Source organism: Psammomys obesus, unplaced genomic scaffold (assembly GCF_907164565.1).
Source record: "Psammomys obesus unplaced genomic scaffold, mPsaObe1.curated_primary_1811, whole genome shotgun sequence".
Taxonomy (NCBI): domain Eukaryota; kingdom Metazoa; phylum Chordata; class Mammalia; order Rodentia; family Muridae; genus Psammomys; species Psammomys obesus.
The window spans coordinates 5,088,926-5,113,201 of record NW_026585894.1 but is presented as its reverse complement, the minus strand read 5'-3'; the positions used below and the strand labels follow the sequence as shown (position 1 = coordinate 5,113,201).

General features: G+C 38.5%; 1 protein-coding gene across 2 annotated transcripts; it reads left to right on the top strand.

Moving 5' to 3' along the window:
* The first annotated feature begins 16,751 nt into the window (after nt 1-16,751).
* On the top strand, nt 16,752-24,022 carry Slitrk2 (SLIT and NTRK like family member 2). 2 transcript variants are annotated; one of them, XM_055599599.1, is made up of 2 exons: nt 16,752-16,780; nt 21,144-24,022. In XM_055599599.1, the coding sequence occupies exon 2, from the start codon at nt 21,187-21,189 to the stop codon at nt 23,725-23,727; it is 2,541 nt and encodes an 846-aa protein (XP_055455574.1). In that variant the 5' UTR covers nt 16,752-16,780; nt 21,144-21,186; the 3' UTR covers nt 23,728-24,022. The 2 variants fall into 2 exon arrangements, with proteins under 2 accessions (XP_055455574.1, XP_055455575.1); XM_055599600.1 differs by lacking the exon at nt 16,752-16,780 and adding an exon at nt 20,612-20,664.
* Nucleotides 24,023-24,276: the final 254 nt, after the last annotated feature.

Genomic DNA, 24,276 nt, shown 5'->3' with positions numbered 1-24,276 from the left:
AATATTACTCACTCTTATTAAGTGCAAAGACTACATATATATACATATATATATATATGTATGTATGTATGTATGTACATATGTATGTCTCTTGCATAGAGACAAGACAATCAATAAAAAATAACAACTATGCTTTGAACACTTCATGGGCTAAGTTTTCTATGCTTCTAAAAATTACCTTTCTTGAATGTCTGAATAAAGTAGCTTGAAATCACCTGTGTGACCAAAGAAATACAAAGAATTCTTATATATTTCAAAAGACCCATGGTAGTATAATTCCCTCAGCCTTGCTTCCTGACCCTAACATTTATTAGTAGTTTGGATCAAAACTTTGTTCCATTTCGTTATCATTAATTCAAGACATATGAGCTTTAAAATCCTTTCTGGAGTAGGACACTGACGCTACATACCTGTAATGCCAGCACTATGGATGGTGGATATGATTGGTTGCAAGTTCTAAACTAGCCTTCAAGGCATAGAGAAACTATTGGTGAAACAAAAAAGAAATGAAACTTCCATCTGGATTTTCTCCCTCTTCTCCCCATAGTAATGCTAACACAAATCTGAAATCAAATTTTGGTGATAAATGTGTATATTTTTGGAATCTTCAGAATTTTATAAGAACAATGTATCACATAAAAGGAAAATTTAGCTTAATATCAGACATCATTGTTCCTCAAACGAAGAGTCCACACTCCAATCTAGTTGTCAGAATTTCACCTCTCATCATTTCTTTCTCTGGGTTTAAGCCTCTGAAGCTTCTGTCTGAAGACTGGCCAAAGGAAATGGAAAATCCTTAAATATCCAAGGATTAAGTCTTCTGTTCCTCATCCCTCATCCAAAGCAAACTTCTACATTATTTACACTTAGATTACTTCGAAGAGTGGAGGACAAATAATAAGTACTTAACATACTTCTGCATGTCAAAAAGACTCACAACTAATCCCTTCCAGAACAAAGAAAATGACTAACTTCCCCCAGAAGGCACCTTTTTATTTTCACTCTTCTATCCCAGAAAGTAAATTTCCTGCAATTAAAATAATAGTTTTATTTCTGCAGTCAACAATTAAAGAATCAGAAATTTTGAGTTTCTGTTTTGATCCACCTCGTACAATATGAATAACAATAATAAGTTCTTGCCAAACTCTTTTAGTAAATGGATTTTTTTTAAATCATTTAAAATTAGTCCATTTAACTGTTTCTGTTCAAACAGGAGCTGCCAACTTTCTTTTTTTTTTATTAATTACACTTTATTCATTTTGTATCCCCCCATAAGCCCCTCCCTCCTCCCCTGCCGATCCCACCCTCCCTCCCCTTTCTGCATGCATGCCACTCCCCAAGTCCACTGATAGGGGAGGTTCTCCTTTCCTTTCTGATCTTAGTCTATCAGTTCTCATCAAAAGTGGCTGCATTGTCCTCTACTGTGGCCTGGTAAGGCTGCTCCCCCCTCAGGGGGAAGTGATCAATGAGCAGGCCAATCAGATTATGTCAGAGGCAGTCCCTCTTTCCATTACTATGTAACCCACTTGGACACTGAACTGCCATGGGCTACACCTGTGCAGGGGTTCCAGGTCATCTCCACGAATAGTCCTTGGTTGGAGTATGAGTCTCTGGGAAGTTCCCTGTGTTCAAATTATCTTGTTCTGTTGCTCTGCTTGTGGAGTTCCCGTACCCTCCAGGTCTTACTATTTCCCACTTCTTACATAAAATTCCATTCACTCTGCCCATCAGTTGGCCACCAGGCTCAGCATCTGCTTTGACAGTCTATACTGCAGAAGCTTTCAGAGGCCCTCTGTGGCAGGTTTCAAGGTTGTTTCCTGTTTTCTTCTGGCTTTCAGAGGCCCTCTGTAGCGGGTTCCGAGGTTGTTTCCTATTTTCGTTTTCTTCTGATGTCCATCCTCTTTGCCTTTCAGGATGGGGATTGAACATTTTAGTTAGGGTCCTCTCTTTTGCTTAGTTTGTTTAGATGTACAGATTTTAGTGGGTTTATTCTATATTGTATGTTTATATGAGTGAGTATATACCGTGAGTGTCTTTTTGCTTCTGGGACAACTCACTCAGGATGATCCTTTCCAGGTCCCACCATTTACCTGCAAATATCATGATTTCCTTATTTTTCATTGCTGAGTAATACTCCATTGTATAGATGTACCACAATTTCTGCATCCATTCTTCAGTTGAGGGGCATCTGGGCCAACTTTCAAATAGGAAGCAGTTGGTTTCTAAAGTAAGCCAATAATTATCCTGCAAATTTGTTGGGGGATTTTTTTTTTTTTTTAGATAGTACAAAGATGAAGTTCAGACTACCTTACATTCAAGTGATTTTAAAAAAAAAAGAATTTATGAGTTTCTGTCAAACTTTAAAGATAGGCTTCATTTCTTTCTAATGATAGCTTAACAATTCAGAATGTGATTGTATTTAAATATGATCACAGAATTGTTTAGCAAAGACCTTACATACTCTTAAGCTTATCTTGTTGTTTTTATAATAAAAACAAAAATAAAATAGTTCCTGAGAGTTGGTTGTTAAGGTTTACATACTATTAAATGGCTCCTGGGTCAGATTGTATAGATATTTATTCACAAGCAGCAAGATTCCTAAGACAGTATTGCTTTAACAAAATAAATCATGGATTAGTCATCTGAATTCAGAAGTTTAATTCTCAAGATTAAAAATGAAAAGTAACAAAAGCAGGCTAGGATGCTAGCACAGTCGGTTAAGTTACTTCCTTTTACAAACATGAAGAGCTACTTTACACACCCTCAACCAGCACCCAAATAAAAACTCAAGGTATATTGATATCAATTTGTAATCTTAGCACTGGGGAGTCAGAAACAGGTAGATTCTTGCAGATCCCTGGTGGATCTTGGCGAGCTACTTCAGCTCAGTCTCATTCAAGGCAATGAGAAGCCCTGTTTTGAAATTAAAAAAAAAAAAAAAGTTCTTGTGAAACTGCTCACAAATTTAACCTTTGGCCTCCACCCACATACACACAAAACTTGCATATGCAACAGCACACACATGCACACGCACATACAAACACACTCACAAACACACACGTTGTACCCACAGGTGGCAATTCAAAATTGGTTCCACACAGTGTTTAAACACAAGTGCTTTCCTGAAGTCTGCCTCTCCTTCCCATAGACTGGTTTTAGTCTTTATGGTACAAGACTTGAGAAACAGGATCAAGAAGAGCAGAATAAAAGCACTCCTATTCCCTTTTCAAGAAGATTATTCTGGGCTCTCGAATAACAATTCCATACCTATTGGCAAGAACATAGTGACGTGATGCTTAACTAAAATAATAAGTTTGTAAATGACAGTATTTACTTTGGGAAGCAATGTGTTGGAATGAAAATGTCAACAAAGAACATGCCAAACTGCACTGGGAAAAAAGTATCTGAAAACTCAACCCTACATAAAAAAAACTACAGGCAACTGAATAAAGCTGGAAGAAGGACAGGTAGCTCGCCCAAGGGAAAAACACCAATTGATAATCTAGGACCACATGATCAACCCTGAAAACATACATGCAAGTAATATTATTCCATTAGGTTATATTTGGAAATATATGTACATATATATATTATATAAATGTAATATGTATATATATACATATATATATGTATATGTAATATATACATATTGTATATATTATATATACATTGTATATATGTATACAATGTAAATGTAATATATACATATTACATTTATATAATATATATGTACATATGTGTGTATATACATATATATACACACACACACACACATATATATATATATATATATATATATATGCAGTAACAATTGATTTGAAAAAAAAGGCTGTGAATTTGAAAGAGCATATGGGAGGGTTTGAAGGGGAGATAGGGAAGGTACAAATTTTGTAGTTAAAATACAGTATCAAACAAACAACAATAGTATTCCTTGACCAATTTAGAAAACAAGAGCAAAACAATCAATGCAACCACACAGCTTTTACCTCATAATCACAGATGTTGTAATTATTTAGTTAGATTTTTAGACTCTTTTACTCAAATATGGTTTTTTTTCTGGGAACTTCAATTCATAACAGAAATTATGTCAGAGGTATCTTCCAAAGTAGCATTTGCTCATTTTGATGTTATTGGTTTTTCTAATGTACAATCACCAAGAATCGTAGTCACTACACTAACCAGTGACTTTATTTCATAAAACTATCATGTATATATGGTGTCTTGTTTCTTTGCAAATTATCCTTCATATAGCTAAAGTCTAAATTCAAGTATAAGGCCATGTATTTGTGTTCTGCCAGTGACTACCTTCATGTCATACTGTATAAAAAAGATCATTACTTTCATACAGATACACACAAACACACACATTCCACAAACCAGGAAACCTTTAAGACTATCATTAATGTAAATTTTATATTTACATTCACTAAGTCAGTCAGTATAATGATCCAAACTTTACAAAAGGGGCAACCCAAACTCCTAGAATCTAGAAACTCACACTGGCTTAAAAAAATCTCTTAGACAGTTGGATGTGATTGGTGTGTTCAACTCTGAAGTCCACACTCTTACTACTACTTATATTGCATGCAAATGAAGTCACCTGATTACTTTTCAGATAATTAGAGTAATATAGATGGGTAGGATGTATAATTAGTACTTTCAACATTTCTGAGTAATTGGTGCTCATAGATCCTATTTGGCAAATGAATTTTTTTTTCACAAAATGTCTTGTTTAAACAAGTTAATTCATCTTTGTAAGTCAGAGAGCTTAAGTCCCCCTCTGCCTTGGGTGTGTACACAAAGTACCTATCAGTAATTATAATGAATTGCAACCAAAAGAGATTCTGCTACTGATATCCAGGTCAGCTTATTTGAAATGGATATCTATCTTTCTCTTATAAATGTTAATTAGGTGTTCTATTTTATCTTCAAAAGGTTCTAGTAGAAATTTTCATGAAGCTGACAGAGGTCTTGCAAGAGAGCTTTCTGGTAGTGTCCTCGGTTTCTGCATGTTTGAAGCCTATTCTGAAGAGTTTATATAACTTTATTCAAAATATGTGTACAGAGAAAGAAAGTAAACTGAGCAGAAAAATTGAAAAAAAAACTATTATGGACCTTGCTCTCTCTGCATTGTCATCAAAATTATTTAGTTCATCTCATAAATGATCACGGGAAAAATAAGCTGCTTCAGATGTCATTAAACAGCAGCTGTGGGCCACTAACAAGGTGAATCTTTCCAAATTCAAACTCAATAGTAAGATCTATACTCACTTTTTTCTTTTTTTTTCTTTTTTTATTATTATTAATATTATTATTAGTTACATTTTATTAATTATGTATCCCAGCTGTATCCCGCTCCCTTATTCCCTCCCAACCCACCCTCCCTCCTTCATCTCCTCCCTGCCCCTTTCCAAGTCCACGGATTGGGGAGGATCTCCTCCCCTTTCATCTGACCCTGTTTTATCAGGTGTCTTCAGGACTGGCTGCAAAGTCCTCCTCTGTGGCCTAGCAGGACTGTTCCTCCCTTGGGGGATGGGGAGGTCAAAAAGCCTGCCATTGAGTTCCTGTCAGAAATAGTCCCTGTTCCACTTATTATGGGAAACCCATTGGTTACTTTTTTCAACTTAATAAGAACTTACAAGTATTTTTTTTTCAAATTTCTATGGCTTATCCAGAAAGACAAATAGCAACAAACCTTTAATAAAAATTAATTGAAATTAAAATGCTCTCAGTGTATGAGGCTAATCAACAAAGCGCTTTTCATAGCCATATTGTTCATAAGCAAAATGCATTGTACTGTGATAAAATCTAATGCCGATTATCAACAACAAAAAAATATATGCTTTTAAAATGAAATTACCAAAACATCCAAAAATAAGTAAACAACTAAATAGAAAATTGTGAGATGGGAGGTCAACTGTGGACTCTCCCTGTGCTACTAAGTCACTTTCCCTAATTGAACCTTGGTTTCTCTAAAATGAAGATACTTGACCAGAAATGATTTTGCAGACTACACCACATTTTGTTGAGAGTCATACAAAATATAATTCCCAAATTCTATCCCAGGAGATTTAATTTAATCCTGTAGTGGGGCCTAAAAATTGGCATAGTAAAGACCCAAGGGATACAAATGTTGGAGATACACACAAAGAAGTAAGTTACACTGAATATAGCAGCCCTTCAAGATATCACACCTTAGCAGGCTTGGGAAATCTTCACTAAATGTACCAATGATAGCTTATTTTTATGTATAGCCTCACTCCATCTCACTCCATACCCAGGCTTCCCACATCCTCCTGTAAGTGCTAGCCTGTAAGTGCTAGCCTGTAAGTGCTTCTGACCTATTCATTCATGTCTTTTCCACAATGTACCAGATGTTTCATGGTCCTATCAACCAGTGTACCAGCCTAATCTGACCTACCCTGACTTCACAGTTGAGGAGCATAGGCTTAGGCCAGTATTGTTCCTACCTATACACCATACCACAGGATTCTTCCACATCATATCCAACTTTTCCACTTAGACCTCCTTACTCTCACACTCCCATCTTGGAACAGGAAACACATTTTGTAAGCCATTCTAGTCTGACTTTATTCCACCTAAGCCATTTTCAAGTTCTAGACCCAACTGGTCTCACACCTTTTCTTCTCCTCCAGCCTATGTTATATATCACAAACTCAGAATTAACACGGGATGTCCACATGCTCAGACTTCATCACAGGAATACCAACAATATAAAAAAAAATCTACTCAATGTCTTCTTTGGAAAATCTACAGTCCTGAGAAATGCTTGCCAAAGAGAATTGATGAACTCCAGTACCCAGAAATTAAAAGTACAATCACAAACCTGCTCAAAGAAATCAGTTTAAAGAAGACACATAGAACATCTCAATAAAGTCAAGGAGAAAGGGCTTAAGGAGAATAAATGCCTAAGTGAGACACAAATAAACACAAACATAAGGTTAAGGGAAATGACAAAGACAATCAAGGACTTGAAAATAGAATTTTGTAAAGAAATAGTAACACTGAAAAGGTCTCAGGCTGAAATGAAGATGGAATTAAAAAACCTGGTAGCTCAACTAGAAAATAAAAAGGACAGCATAATCAGAAGAATAAATCAATCAAAAGACAGAATACCAGGACTCAAAGATAAAATAAAGGATCAGGACCAAATAAAGAAGAAACATAAAGAGAGAGAGAGAGAGAGAGAGAGAGAGAGTGAGATAAGCAGACAGACAGACAGAGACAGAGGAAGAGAGGAAAGAAGCACACAAAAAATGTGGGACACCATAAAAAATTCTAAACTTTCAAATTATAGGCATAGAAGAGGGAGAAGAACCCTAAGTCAATGGCATAGAACAGAGCTTCAGCAAGATCATAGAAGAAAATTTCCCCACACTAAATACACACACACACACACACACACACACAAGAAGCATACAGAACAACAAACACCAAATAGACAAAACTAGGAAAGAAAATTTCCCATAGCAAAACACTAAGTATACTAAACATATGAAACAAAGAAAGTATATTAAACTTACAAGAAAAAAATGAACATTATATAGAAAGGAAAATCCATCAAAATAAGAGTTGATTTCTCAATGGAAGCAAGAAGAGCCTGAAGCAGAGCATTCCAAGTCCTAAAAGACTATGACAACCAACCTAAAATAATCTATCCAGAAAAAACTATTTGCCATAATTGAAGGAGGAAAAAAAAAACTGCCATGATATAAACAAACCAAACTGAAGGAAATACAAGATATATTATCTGGGGATGAAGAGAGGAAGGAGTATAGCTGACAGACTATGAATAAAAATTAGAGGTTATATTATTTAAACATAAAATACCACTGAGAACACAAACAACAAAACCCAAAATTAACACCATGACCACAACAATTAGACGAATTTTTAAAAAATAATAAATTTAAATATCAATGGCCTCAAGTCTTCAGTCAAAATTCATAGACTGAGTACAGCACGCTGTTGTGTATCTGTTATCCCAAGCACTCAGGGAGGCAGAGGCAGGCAGATCTCTGTGAGTTCAAGACCAACCTGGTTTATAAAAAGAGTTCCAGGACAGCTAAGGCTATTACACAGAGAAACTCTGTCATGAAAAACCAAAACTAAACCAAAACCAAAAAAAAAAACAAAAACAAAACAAACACCCCAAAACAGCAACAACAAAAAACTCCACAGACTAACTGAACGGATTAAGAAACAAAACCTACCAGAAATACATCTTAGTTTTAAAGGCAGGCAACATTAAAAAATTCATTCTAATCAAATAGAACAAGGAAACAAGCACATATCAATATCGTAATAGCTGACAAAATAGACTTTGAAATGAATCAGAATCACAACTTAATGAAGCTTTTTTTCCTATAGTTAATATCACTAGGATGGCTCAAGGATGAATTTGGTTAATATCCATATCAGAGTTAACAAAATAAATTTTTAATTGCAATCCAATACCATCCTGATGTTATCAGTGTAAATCAAAGCAGTAATATTTAGACCCTTGAGTAAAATAATGCTACTTGATTTCAAACAAATGGAACTTAACACCAAAGATCTTAGTTTATACAAAATCACTATGTGATGTTTGTTTATACACAAGAAAATGGAGTTATCATAAATTGAGTGAGTGTAGTATTAAAAACTATGAGAATATCAGGTTATTAATTTAACAACTCTCCATCTTGCTGCAACAGTTAGCATTCATCATTTAGCAACCATGTGCAAGTTTTCTTATATATTAGGATTTCTACTGAAAAAATATATTAGACAATTCAACATAACCAAATTATGGCAACTAAGTGGTCCAGATAATCTAGAGTCATTTCTTGGCCTATGATCTACATATAGAGTGCTAAGCAATCAGCATTTTCCAGTAGCAATGATGTACAGCAAAAATGGAGCTTGTCTTTGTTCTTTTAAAAGTACTAAAAAATGTTATTGACTGAAAAAGTGGAGCAACAATGTGGTGACATTGTTGAGTCTCCAATATTTTCATGGTTTCCTAGAGTCAACCAAAATGATGCTTTTAGGTAAATCATGTGGTTTTCTCACAACAGATATATTTAGGACATCAAAAGTTAAGTCGGCAGACAGATATAAATGTGATAGCATATGCTTTAGGGCTTTTACCATGGACTTAGGTGTGGTAACCTCAAGAGCAATAATAACAATAATCAGATGACTAGAGCTATATGCTAGGTGTTACTGTATTGTTACTTCAGACTGCCTGGGACATAATGAAAGGGAATAAGGGGAACTAATGTCATGTCTACCTAATAATTCATCAGGATTCACTTTAAAAAATCTATTTGTAATCATTGATTTGTAGTGATTGTTGAATAGTTTATCCAATTCTTGTTTGGAAATAATTTTATTTTTATTAGAGCTCTTATCTCACTTTCATATTCACAATTTTTAAAACATAGTTCACTATGTGAAAAATCACAATTCTCGGGTAGCTCTCTAGTATGGCATAGCTATCATTTTTTAATATTAATAGATTAGTCATCTCCACAAATGAAGATTTTTTTTTTAATGAGAAGAAGAGAGAGGGAGCGTGGGATTGAGAGGGGATGGGAAAGGAAGCTACAGCTGGGATACAAAGTGAATACACTGTAATTAATATTAAAAAAAAGAAAAAAATCAGAAATACTTAATCTAACTCCTTAGTAGTTTCTCTTCTGGCTCTACCTTTTTAGAACTTGGCATCTAGCATGCAGAGATTTTTTAATCTTTCAGCAAAGTCAGAAATAAACTCTCAACCACAGCACATACTTTACCATGTATTTATACTAGAGAAATATAAAAACATAAATAAAATTAAGGGAACTTAATACAGAGACTCAATATCATTATGCCATTCCAATAAAGCACAACATCAAACTCAATAAATTTAGTTTCCTCTTGAACATATTAGATTGTAAATCCAGACCAATATAAAATTTCCAACTGTAGTGAGAATAGTAGGCTAGACTGTGTTAAGATAAATGAAATATATCCTTACTGCTGCCCTATGCGTTATCTGTAAAATCTGTGACTTTTCCCATACATATTTATTTCCAACTTCAGTCATCTTAAACACTGTTCTTGTTCATGAATCATTGGACTCAACCAACAACATTAAAGCTCTAAAACCCTCAGGGAACAGGAACCGTTTGTAGGTGGCATTAATATAACTTGGAAAACACTATAAATTCTTCTGTAACTTTGTACCACATGTATTTCTTTTCTCCCTTCTGCCTCTCTTGCCCACTTTTCTCTTTTCTGTTCCATTTTCCTTTCATTCCTGTCCAACCTAGTGTTTTCAATCTATGAGACAGAATCTGTTAGTCACCTCTGAAATCAACTCCATAGGCCATAGGCAACAAATATTTTGTAGAAAATTTCTGTCTGTGAAATTTTTGTTTCAGTTCATGACTACACAGGGTCATGATATGAAACACATATCTTTCTGAGGAACAGCACAAATTTGTATCACTTGCCTCCACTGATAGGTCTTAGAGCACAAAATGTTGAAGAGTGTAGTATGGAACAAAACACTACCAGGAAGATCTTGCTCTCGTTATGTCATTAAAAATGTCAGTCATGATGAGATTGAACAATTCTAAAATGTAAATATTTCATTAGTTTCCTTTCTCAATGTGATGACAAAACACCTGTCAAAAGCAATTTCAGAGAGAGAAGGCTTGTTTTGACTTATGGTTTCAAGGGATACAGTCCATGGAAAGGGAATTCATGCCAGCAGATGGTCACATTGCATCTACACTGAAGAAGCATATAAGTGTGACTACTGATAAGTATCTTTTTTTCTCTCTTTCATTATTCACTCAAGGATTCCCTCAAGGATTCTAGCCTTCAGAATGGTATCACCAACACTTAGAGTGGGTCTTCTAACCTCAAATCACTTCATCTAGTAATTCCGTTACAGTCATGGCCAAGGATTTGTCTTCTAGATAATTCTAGATTCTGTCAATTTCACTGTGGTTATCATCACACACATATAGTTATTTGAGGGGAAAAAGGATGGAAAATAGGATGAGGTTTGAATGGTCAGCCATAACTAGAATCACTAGTTTTTTAATTCTGATTGGATTAAGCAAAAATAAAAGTTTTCCTTTATTGCTAAATCATTAGATTTTGTTAAAACTATTAAATTTTAATTTAGAAAGTGAGTTTAATAAGCCCTTGTTTCAGCTGGGGACTCTGGTACACATCTGTAATCCCAAAACTTAGAGAGACAGAGTCAGGTAGATCTCCGTAACACCCCCCCCCAAAAAAAGTGCATTTTTGTGTACTACCAGGAAATGGAAATGTTTAACAGTATTGTATGCATACTGTCCTGACATCATATGGATAGCATCAGTGGTTTTACACATGGGGAAACTGAAAGAATTGCAGGAAATTGTATGGACCCATGATGAAGAAGTAATGGATTGAGCACCCAGATCTTTGGGTTTTGGTAGTTAGACATGTGCTTAATTAAAAGAGAAAGTGAATGGAATTTTATGTAAGAAGTGGGAAATAGTAAGAGCTGGAGGGGACGGGAACTCCACAAGGAGAGCAACAGTACAAGATAATTTGAACACAGGGAACTTCCCAGAAAATCATACTCCAACCAAGGACTATTCGTGGAGATGACCTGGAACCCCTGCACAAGTGTAGCCCATGGCAGTTCAGTGTCTAAGTGGGTTACATAGTAATGGGAAGAGGGACTGCCTCTGACATAATCTGATTGGTCTGCTCGTTGATCACTTCCCCCTGAGGGGGGAGCAGCCTTACCAGGCCACAGTAGAGGACAATGCAGCCACTTTTGATGAGAACTGATAGACTAAGATCAGAAAGAAGAGGAGAACCTCCCCTATCAGTGGACTTGAGGATTGGCATGCATGCAGAAAGGGGAGGGAGGGTGGGATCGGCAGGGGAGGAGGGAGGGGCTTATGGGGGGATACAAAAATGAATAAAGTGTAATTAATAAAAAATTTAAAAAAAAGAGAAAGTGCTCTGGGAGCTGGCACACTATTCAAAAGAAAATAAAACCCATGCCAAAATAATTAAAATAATTGAATTGAATTTTTAAATTGTCTATACTTTCTATAACACCAGAAACCAAAGTTTAAAATAACCTTTAAGCTATAATTACTGGTATTAAGGGCATGTCCTCTTTATGTCGAATTCCTTTATTTGGTAATTTGTTGGCCCTTTGGAGTTCTTTTTAAAATGTTTGCTTCAAAGAAAAAGTTTTCTCTGAAAAGGCAGCAGTCTTTGAATTCACTTACTCTTCTTCCATTCAGTTTGTTTGTCTGATGCTTTATATTCCTACTGGAAAAGGTAGAAAAAAATAAGATTCTCAGATGAACTATGTACTATAAAGTAACTTGATACCATTTGCATATCTTGGAAACATGTTTTTCTATCATAGATGAAATTTCAGTTTTTATTTTACTTATTTTTAGTCTTCTATCATACATCATATTCTGACTGCAGTTTACCCTCCCTCCACACCTCCCAGTCCCTCTTCCTACCTCCCCTCTCTCAGATCCACTTCTCTTTCCCTTCAAATAAAAGAGCAGGGCCCATAAGAAAATTCATCAAACATGGAATTAAAAGTTAAATTCAGCAAAGGAGCTGCATGCAAAATTTACTCAAAAAAATCTGAAGCCTTTCTGTATACAAAAGAAAAACAGGCTGAGAAAGAAATTGGGGAAACTACACCCTTCACAATAGCCACAAATAACATAAAGTGCCTTGGTGTAACTCTAACTAAGTAAGTGAAAGACCTTTATGAAAAAAAAAAAAACCTTCAAGATTCCAAAGAAAGAAAATGAAAAATATATCAGAAGATGGAAAGATCTCCCATGTTCATGGATCAGTAAGAATAGCATAGAGAAAATGGCTATTATACCAAAAGCGATCTACAGATTCAATGCAATTCTCATCAAAATACCAATATATTTTTTTACAGGCTTTGAGATAACAATTCTAAATTTCATATGGAAAAACAAACAAACAAGCAAGCAACAACAACAAAACAGAATAACTAAAATAATCTTGTACAATAAATGGTCTTCTGGGGGTATTCTCCATCCAGGTCTCAAGATGTACTATAGAGCAAGAATAATAAAAATGGCATGGCACTGGCATAGAAACAGAATGGTGGATCAATGGAATCAAACAGAAGACCCAAAAATAAACCCACACACCTATGGAAAGTTAATTTTGGATAAAGAAGCGAAAACCATACAATGGAAAAAAAAATAGCATCTTCAACAAATGGTGTTGGTTTAACTAGATGTCTACACATATAAAAATGCAAATAGATCATTATTTATCACCATGAACAAAGTTAGAGTCCAGGTGGATCAAAGACCTCAACATAAAACTAGACACGCTAAATCTGTTAGAAGAAAAAGTGGGGAAGAACCTTGAACTTGTTGTCAGAGTAGACAACTTTTTTAACGGAACACCAATAGCACAGGCTCTAAGATCAACAATCAATAAATGAGACCTCATGAAACTGAAAAGCTTCTGTAAACACTGACATCAGAACAAAACAACAACCTTCAGACTGAGAAAAGATCTTCACCAACAATGCATCTGACAGAGGGTTAATATCCAGAATACATAAAGAACTGAAGAAGCTAAACACCAACAAACCAAGTAATTCAATTAAAAAATGGGGTACAGAGCTAGGCAGAGAATTCTCAACAGAGGAATATCAAATGGCTGAGAAATACATAAAGAAATACTAAACATCCTTAGTCATTTGGGAAATGCAAATCAAAACGACCCTGAGATTTCACTTCACAACCATTAGAATGGCTAAGATAAAAAACTCAAGGGATGATGCATTTTAGAGAAGCATTTTAGGGAAGGTGGGTGGGACTGGGAGGAAATGAGGGAAGGTGCTGCAGTGGGTACAAAGTGAATAAAATTTAAAAAAAATTAAAAAGTTACAATAGGATTGTTCCTAAATTTATAAAACTATAAACATTTTATTTTATTTATCCATCATATAACTTCAATTCCAGCCAAAGATCTTTAATCTTTTTTGTGAAACAAACTGTACAATAGATAAGGAGCATTCAAACATGGAGATATATTCACTTTGGTGCTATATGGAAGAAGGAGAAGAAGAAGAAGAAGAAGAAGAAGAAGAAGAAGAAGAAGAAGAAGAAGAAGAAGAAGAAGAGGAGGAGGAGGAGGAGGAGGAGGAGGAGGAGGAGGAGGAGGAGGAGGAAGAGGAGGAGGAGGAGGAGGAGGAATAAGAATAATGTGATTTTTATTAATAAAAACACATGCAAATCCATGTACTGTTGTATTCCATTTTTCTCCTAAAACAGAAGCCTTTTAGAATAGTCAATATAAAGTAGCTTTCAAATAAATTGGCACATTTTTTTCACATGCTTCAAACTCTCTTCTACTACAATTATCTGTACAACAGCACTCACAAAACTTTTTTATTTATCATTTACTGTGTATGTACACATTCAAAGCACATTTCAAAATCCTAGCCACCTACCTGAAAATTTTTTGCTGACAAAAAGCATAGTGTGTTATTTTTAATTTTATCTTACTATCATGGTGGTCCCATGTGGAACATCAAATTGCTAAATGCTCTCTGAAGGAAGGTAAGCATGTGCGACTTGCTTACAAGGTTAATTATAATAGATGTATTTCATCTACTACTTAGATCTACTAGAGCCAAATAAATATCAGGTTCTTTTTATTGCTAGTATTATGTACTTCTCTAAATGTGTAGACTAGTTACTGTGGTGTGAGTGGGTGTGTGTTCCCTTTTGCTAAAGACACACCACTTTTCTCAAAATACTCCCCTTTTTCCTGGGACTGTCTCATTTTTACATCTGAATGGTCTCTTAGCTTAGTTTTGTATTTGTTTATAGCACCCATTAAATAACTACAAAAAGATGACACAGAAATGAGAGAAAGACAAATAAGTAACACATTAACTTTTCTCAATAATAATATAATGTGCATCTCCCGCCACTACAATCTTTAGAAAGCACCACACTTAATGTCTTTCATAAACAAACACATTACTTAAAAGAGAAATGTTTCTTTGAATCTGAAACAGCATGACTACACGCTAGTTTAAAAATTGTTATTCTGAAATTACTTGTCTGAATGGCAAATATTTCAAAATAAGTTTTATTAATATGAAGTAAGAAGAACATTAATGATCCTTAGATCCAAGAGATAAATTTAGTCAGGTTATTTGAGCTATTATTAAAGTAAACTTCACCTGTTCACAATATAAGATTATCAGTAGTATTCTTTTTTAAAAGTCCAAAACAGGCAATCATTATAAAAAGAAAGCCAAAGAAAAGAGGAAAGGAAGAAGCACAAAAGATTCTTAAGAGGAAATAAGTGGAAGGCAGTGCTGTGTGAACCTGGTTTAAATGTATGGGCAATAACATTGAAAGCAGATAAATCCTAATGTAGATTCATTAGCTTCCTAGCTAATTTTTCCTCTAATTTTGCACTTCTTCCCTGACATCATTTTTTCTTTTTCTTTTTTTTTTTTTTTTTTTTTCTCGGCTCTTTCCTAAGAACCCTCCAGCTTTCTGAGTAAGGGTGATTTTACAGACTATGGGAGAGTCAGAATGCTCAGAAGCTATGGGGATTTCAATGAGGGTCCATCCCCTCTAGGATGAAGTGTCCACTGTCTTGGCACCAGAAAATTAACTATTCTTGTTTAACTGAACCAATTGAAACTTTATCCAGAATTTTCTCTGCAGTTCGGACCCAGCAGCAAGGGAGCCAGCCAGGTCTTTAGGGAAACTGCAATGCCCTTTGCAAAATCTTCACCATCTTCTTGAACTACACTGACTCTTTGAATGAGTGTTTTCCTTTAATAGACTCCGTCTAGACTACTAATAAACAGGAAGAAGAAGAACTATTAGGGGAAGAAAATAAAAGCAGAGGGCAAGAAAAAGGGCTCTGGCAACCCCTAAAACAAAAATAATCACTGTTAAGGCGGGGTCTAAAATTCTGCTAAGCCTTGCTTTTGTATGAACCTTTGCTTGTACGACTCTCCCCGAACACTATATAATATGAAAATACCTCGTTTACAACCCTGGGAGGAAGTCCTTACATGTACGCAAGCTAACTCCAGTGAATTGGTGCTTACTAGTTAAGGAAGGCAGCAGCATTACAGGATGGTGTCCAACTCAGAATGCTGCTTTTTCACTTGTCCATAACTTCCACCCAGGGGTCTTAGGATCCATTAAGATATGATATCAAGCAAGTGACATTCTTATTTCACTTGACCTAGTCTGAGGGGCAGCACATGGTAGAAGCTGCAAGAGCTGGGCAGAGTTCCAGTAAAGAGGGGCCGACAGGCAAGAGCAGTGCTCTGCAGAGCTTGTCAGACAGAGAACTGGTGCAGCGGCTCCTTGTGGGCTAGTACATCCCCCTCCCGAGTGCACAACAGGGACATTTGATCTGCAGGGTGATTGATAAGTGCAGAAGAGGGGCAGCCATCCTTCCCTCCCTCCCTCTTTTCTCCTCTCTCCTTCCCACCCTTCTTCCTGCCAGAAGCGCTGCTGGGTGGCGAGCTGCTCCAGCAAGGATCAGCCTGCCCTGGGTGGGGGTGGGGGGCACCGCCTGCGCTCGTAGCTGCTGTGCCTCTTCACAGCCCTCCCGGTGGTACCCAGGCGGTGCTGGCTTCTGAGCCTCTCAGAATCGCGGATGCTGCTGGAGGCTCCAGGGGAAGATCTAGGCGGTGCGCTCTCTCTCGGTAAGTTCGGAACACTGGGGAATGCTGTGGCAACGCGACCCACTAGCCGGCTTTCTTTGGCCTCAAAGTGGGTATGAGCAGGGGGAGGCTAGGCTCTACCTAGTGTGGTCAGCCCTTGTAAATCGCCCTCTACCCTCTATACACTGTTTTTCTGTTCCTGACCTTCCGCGGGTGTGGAAGGACCCAGGAGTCCCATAGCTGGGCAACCACCGTTGCTGCCAGGGATGGCCCATGCAAGATCTCTTGGTGAAATGCTCCATTCAGTCCCAGTGCCCAAACCCCATGTCCAGGGCAGAGTGAGTAGCCTTCACGACTGCGAGGTCACCTCTTGGCATCAAGATGTTAGCCGCTAGGGTGTAAGAAAGGTAGGACAACTCTAGGGCTGATGCTTAGTCCTATTTCTTGCAAACGGGAACTCCCTTAGAGCCTGAGTCTCCCGAGAAGGACTATTCCCAAGGAACAGCCAGGAGGCTGAAGAAGGCTTCTGGGCTGCTGGACTTCTGACCTGACTATGGCCATTAGGATTGCAGGGATGAAAGTGGACTCTGGGTTGCAGTCAGGCCCCCTCCATGACCTGTGGAAAAATCTTGGGCAATCTGAGCCCAGCTTTAGCGGGTTACTAACAAAAGAGGGCGAGGGAATGTAATACACATGTTAATTTCCCTTTTCTTAAGGAGAACAAACATTTTGCTTATTTTTCAAGCATCTGCCCCTGCTATTCTTGGTTTCCCAGTTCGAATTGATCCTTCCCAGACCCTTAAAACCCACCCTTTATAGCGGTTCTTAGAGATATGCTGGACCAGATGAAACTTACTTAAAAGTGTTCCTTGAGGTTGAGGTGCATTTGTTTCCAATAAAAATCATGTTTCTTAAAGTGGCTGTAGATGCTCAAATCCAGGCAGAAAATACAGTGACAGACTAAAAATGAATCTTGAAAAAGGGGAACTACGGAATGAAAACCTGGAACCTCAGGGTTCTTGGTGTAGCTTGCCATGGCTAGCTACATTACCATCAGATTTCCTTTATTGTGTAAATGGTAAGAATTTCAAGACCCCCAAATCCCTTATCTCTACTTTTCATTTCCCTTTCCTCTTCTCTCTCTTCTCTCTCTTTCCTTTCTAGGAAAACAATCCTGTTCTCTAGAGGGGCTTTACCGAATTATATATGTCTTGCAAATTTTACCATATTTAAGAAGTAATACTAATTATATTTATTTTAGCAGTAAAAAATAGCACAATTAAATGTCCCACTAAGTTTAGGCATACAATTCTCAAATTCATATTAAGCAGTATTGGGCTCTGTAGAATACACTGTTACTCAGAATCCTTGGGTTATGTTTCTAATTTTAGTTTCTTTAAGTTAATCAAGTCAGCGAGTCACTTGGCTGAGGAATGTCCTGATCTGTAAAATAATTCTGGTCTGTTAGGTTTTGTACAGCTGTCACATTGGCTTTTATTTCAGTGCTATATCAACCTAATTAGCAAATATTTGTTAAGTGAAAGGCCGAGTGAATAAATAGTATCTCCCTAGGAGCAATGTACTTTTAATATTTAAAAATACGTATAAAAGTGCCCCTTTCTTATGAAAGGATCCTAATTTTGCTCACAGTGCACATCTCTCTGCCTGCATGTAATGATGCACCTGCAATAGAATGGGAGGCTATCAACAACTGCATTCCCCACTCCTAGGACTTCTATGCTAGTCTCATGGTTGCCCTATGACCCAGAGAAGGACAATTAAGACTCCAGAGTGAATAATAGATCTTCTTGTTAAAGGCCAAAGAGAAATAGAAGCATGAAAGAGAATCCTGAAGTATGGCCAAAGGATTTTCTTGAGATGACAAAGAGGGAAGAGTGAAACCCAAACAGAATAGGGCAGGAGATCACAGTGCCACAGGTGGCCTTAGTGCTGGAGTTTATAAACTTCCCCAGTCTTTCTTGAGGAGGAAGGAATTGGTATAAACTAAGTTATAAGACTTCTGTTTAATAGGGAGAGAAAGGGTATAAAATGGGTGGTTTTCATCTTCAAATGGCTTATTTTGCCTGTGGCATTGCTTACCTTTTATTTTGGCTAGCCAATGAGACCCTGCATAGATTCTGTAGCTGATCTGAACAGGCAGGGAAAGAAAGATGAATTGTTTTGTGGAATAGGCACATTTAATCCATCCCTTTCTTTGATATTTCTTTCCCCGTGTTTTCCTGACTTGCCTTTTTTATCAGAGGTAGCCTATAGTTCCTCCAGGCAACAGTAGGCATTATTCACACATGCAAATGGGTTCCCCACTTGGGACTCCTGGATCCAAGGAGTAATAATATATTAAGGAGAAAAGAGATAATGCAGGCAAAAGTCCAACACCTAGTCAATTAGTAATGCTCTAGAAAGGTTATTTAAAACCAAATGCAACATCGGGACCCAGAGGACCAACACTCTTACCAACATTAGCAAATGGAAACAGTAAGATTCTAAAGTTACATCAAGAACCCTGTTATTGAGTCTCAGTTCATGATTCTGTTTACCTCTGTCTTCAGCAGTTCTCTTGCACTGCCTGTATTTTTCCTTTGTTTGTTTGTTTGTTTGTTTGTTTGCTTGTTTTTGGTGGGGGTGTTTCCCTGCCCCTGCAAGCTAGAAGGCTCAACAACTCTTGCCTTGGCTCCCACTCCTAGCTGAGACTCAGCCTGGCAATGCTTTTCTGACACCCACTCTACTTCACTTTCCTCTAGACAAAAAGCACACGTTTAATCCTCATTATCTGACTAAGTATAAACCTCAGGGGGAGAAGCATTTTATTTTTGTTTGGCGCAGTCTGCAAGTTAACCTTGGTTGAGCTGGCTTTCCAGAGTCCAGGCAAATAGCTGTTTGACCAGTCACCACCAAGAAAGTAATTTCCTGAGCACTGAAATAGCTCTGTATATAAAGTATTGATCCCCTAGGAGAACTCTTCTCACTCCCACACACAGACAAGACACACTAGTGCAAGAACACCCAACTCTGAAACTAAAGCATCTTAGCTGGCAGTGTGCCTACCTGGCATCAGTCATGTGGCACGAGGTACCACACACACACACACACACACACACACACACACACACACACAAAGTTCCTGGGAATGTCTGGATGCCTTCTTGGGATTCTGGCATTAGATCAGTCTTAATGGCCAAGTCACTGCTCTTATGCCATGAGTAGGTGATGGAGGGCAACTGAAGGAGATCACTTGGACTTTTGGGGGAGTTTCAGTGAAGCCAGCACCAAAGGGGGCTGGGTCTCTTGTTTGAGAAACAAACTCCCTTTCTGAAGGAGTTTTTCTTGCTGCCAGAGAGAGTAAATCTGAAGCAACTGACGCAGCTGGGAATTTGTGCAAAGCCTTCACTCACAGGGAAGGGAAGCGTCTACCCCACCCTCCCCCACAAAGCGCCCTGAATACTCTGCCCACACTCCTCTCCCCCGTGACGTCACCCCTAGTCCTGTCCCAAGGAGCTTGCAAAACCTCTCAAATTCAAACTGCTAGACGCACTGCTGCTGCAGCCGCTGGGTAGAAGGTGCGCTCCCAGGCTCTGCTGTGGCAACCTCCCGCAGTGACCTAGTCCGAAAGACTTCCCTATGCAATTGGACCCTTGATTCCCAGCAGAGCATCTTCTTTCTGCTCCATTCTTCATCTTCCTCTCTGACCGCCAGCAGGATTTCTAATTTCTGCGTACCACCCCCCTTCCACACTCAAATTAAACCAAGCAACAACAACAACAACAACAAAAAAAGAGCACCGCCTTCCCCACCCCCAGCCTCCCCTTGCAAGCAGCATTTTCTTTTACTTTGCTCTCCCTCTTTTCGCGAAGACGCTAAACTACTGGTGGACTAGAGAGGAGAGGAGTCCTGTCTTCTCCTGATGTGTAAGTACCCCCAACCCAGAGCTGCCTTTGCCCTCTCATTCTGTCTCCTCCGCCAACATTCTGACTCTTAATCCCCTTGCCCCCTTATGCAGTTTTTTAAAAAGTAAAGCATTTTCTACTGCAAGCCCAAGATGGGCAATCCTCCTGAGATTTCTTCAAAATACTCCAGGGGAGGAGGAGATGGGCCGGATTTAGTAGGACAACTCGATTACTAATGACTCCTTTGCTGGCTGTGACACGCTGGGAAATCAGGTGCAAGCATGTGTGTTTAAGGATGCGTTGTGTGGGTGGGCTGGGGGTAGAATGTAGAGAGAAAGAAGAAACTGCATTGAAATACGCAATGATTTCATTCTTCCTTGCTGCCCACCCCCTCACTCTTCCTCCCTTCCACCCGCCTGCGTCCTAGCTTTGCCATTTTAATCGGGCTTCCTTGTTTCTTTCTTCCCTGCACCCCGCTTTCTCCCCGTCCCTCACTCAAGGTTTGCCTGTAGGTACCTGAGCTGACATCAAAGGTGCCTAAAGATGCTGAGCGGCGTTTGGTTCCTCAGTGTGTTAGCTGTGGCTGGGATATTACAGACCGAGAGTCGCAAAACAGCCAAAGACATTTGCAAGATCCGCTGCTTGTGTGAAGAGAAAGAAAATGTACTGAATATTAACTGTGAAAACAAAGGATTTACAACTGTCAGTTTGCTTCAGCCCCCCCAGTATCGCATCTATCAGCTGTTTCTCAACGGAAACCTCTTGACCAGACTGTATCCAAACGAATTTGTCAATTATTCAAATGCAGTGACTCTTCATCTAGGTAACAATGGGCTGCAGGAGATCCGACCTGGAGCATTTAATGGTCTGAAGACTCTCAAGAGACTGCATCTCAATAACAACAAACTGGAGGTATTGAGAGAGGACACTTTTCTAGGCCTAGAGAGTCTGGAGTATCTCCAAGCTGACTACAATTACATCAGCACCATTGAGGCCGGGGCATTTAGCAAACTGAATAAGCTCAAAGTGCTCATCTTGAATGACAACCTTTTGCTGTCTCTGCCTAGTAATGTGTTTCGGTTTGTCCTGTTGACTCACTTAGACCTGAGGGGAAACAGATTGAAAGTAATGCCTTTTGCTGGTGTCCTTGAACATATTGGAGGAATCATGGAAATTCAGCTGGAAGAAAACCCATGGAATTGCACCTGTGACTTACTTCCTCTCAAAGCATGGCTGGACACCATTACCGTTTTTGTGGGGGAGATTGTCTGTGAAACTCCTTTCAGGTTACATGGGAAAGATGTGACCCAACTGACCAGACAAGACCTCTGTCCCAGAAAAAGTGCCAGTGGTGATTCTAGTCAGAGGAGCAGCCATTCAGACACCCATGTCCAAAGGCTGACCCCTACAATGAATCCTGCTCTCAACCCAACTAGGGCTCCAAAAGCCAGCCGGCCACCCAAAATGAGAAATCGTCCAACTCCCCTAGTGACTGTGTCAAAAGACCGACAAAGCTTTGGTCCAATCATGGTATACCAGACTAAGTCGCCCGTAGCCTTCACCTGCCCCAGCAGCTGTGTCTGTACCTCTCAGAGCTCAGACAATGGTCTAAATGTTAACTGCCAAGAGAGGAAGTTTACTAACATCTCTGACTTGCAGCCCAAACCTACTAGTCCAAAGAAACTCTATCTAACAGGGAACTATCTCCAAACAGTCTATAAGAATGACTTCTTAGAATACAGTTCACTGGATTTGTTGCATTTAGGTAACAACAGGATTGCAGTCATTCAGGAAGGTGCCTTTACAAACCTGACCAGTTTACGAAGACTTTATCTAAATGGCAATTACCTTGAAGTGTTGTATCCTTCTATGTTTGATGGACTGCAGAGCTTGCAGTATCTCTATTTAGAGTATAATGTCATTAAGGAAATTAAGCCCCTGACATTTGATGCTTTGATTAACCTACAGCTCCTGTTTCTGAATAACAACCTGCTGAGGTCCTTACCTGACAATATATTTGGGGGCAAAGCCCTCACAAGGCTGAATCTAAGAAACAATCATTTTTCTCATCTGCCTGTGAAAGGGGTTCTGGACCAGCTTCCTGCTTTTATCCAGATAGATCTGCAAGAGAACCCATGGGACTGCACCTGTGACATCATGGGGCTAAAGGACTGGACAGAACATGCCAATTCCCCTGTCATCATCAATGAGGTGACTTGTGAATCTCCCGCTAAGCATGCAGGGGAGATACTGAAATTGCTGGGAAGGGAGGCTATTTGTCCAGATAACCCTAACTTGTCAGATGGGACTATTTTATTAATGAATCACAACACAGACACACCTAGGTCACTTAGTGTGTCTCCTAGTTCTTACCCTGAACTACACACTGAAGTTCCACTTTCTGTCTTAATTTTAGGATTGCTTATTGTTTTCATCCTGTCTGTGTGTTTTGGGGCAGGGTTGTTTGTCTTTGTTCTGAAACGTCGAAAGGGAGTGGCAAGTGTTCCTAGGAGTGCCAACAACTTAGATGTAAGTTCCTTCCAGTTACAATATGGGTCTTACAACACCGAAACTAATGATAAAGCTGATGGCCATGTCTATAACTACATTACTCCACCTGTGGGTCAGATGTGCCAAAACCCCATCTACATGCAGAAAGAAGGAGACCCAGTAGCCTATTACCGAAACCTGCAGAACTTCAGCTATGGTAACCTGGAGGAAAAAAAAGAAGAACCAGCTACACTTGCTTACACAATAAGTGCCACTGAATTGCTAGAAAAGCAGGCCACACCAAGAGAGCCTGAGCTGCTGTATCAGAATATTGCTGAGCGAGTTAAGGAACTTCCCAGTGCAGGCCTTGTCCACTATAACTTTTGTACCTTACCTAAACGGCAGTTTGCCCCTTCATATGACTCTCGACGCCAAAACCAAGACAGAATCAATAAAACCGTTTTATATGGGACTCCCAGAAAATGCTTTGTCGGGCAGTCAAAGCCAGACCACCCTTTACTGCAAGCTAAGCCGCAATCAGAACCAGACTACCTCGAAGTTCTGGAAAAACAAACTGCAATCAGTCAGCTGTGAAGAGAAATCATTTACAACCCTATAGCATCAAAGGATGAGGCTCCAAACTGTTGGAAGCACTGCATTTCCTTTTGTTGTGTCCTCCCCCAGTGCTAACGGGAGACTGAAAGCCTTTGGGAGATGGGCTGAAACAATGACATTGCTCTTGCAAGCTTTCCTTTAAATTATTTCTCTCTAGCTCTCCCACCCCACCCCCTTATATTCTTAGAAACCATCAGTGAACATGAATGTTTCTACAATGCATTTTTTATGTATTTTGTTTTCTTTCATCTTTCTTTTTTTCTTTCTTCCTTCCTTTTTTTTTTTTTTGGTTTTTTTTTTTTTTTTGGTTGCTTGTTTGTTTACCAGTGTGGGAGTGCAAAGAAATGATAGTGAATGAAGAAATAGTAGGCAAAGTTTTCAAATGGGAATATTTTGTAGAAGATCTCCAAAGATCTTTTGGGACTACAACTTCTCTTGTAAATAATGATCTATGGTATAGCCATCTTCAGTTACCAAGTATAGCCCTGGGCATCGCTATTTTGAGTTAAAGTGCCTTTGCACTTGGAT

Excerpts from the sequence above, each read along its gene's own strand:
- Slitrk2 (XM_055599599.1), top strand. The coding sequence starts at position 21,187 with ATGCTGAGCGGCGTTTGGTTCCTCAGTGTGTTAGCTGTGGCTGGGATA.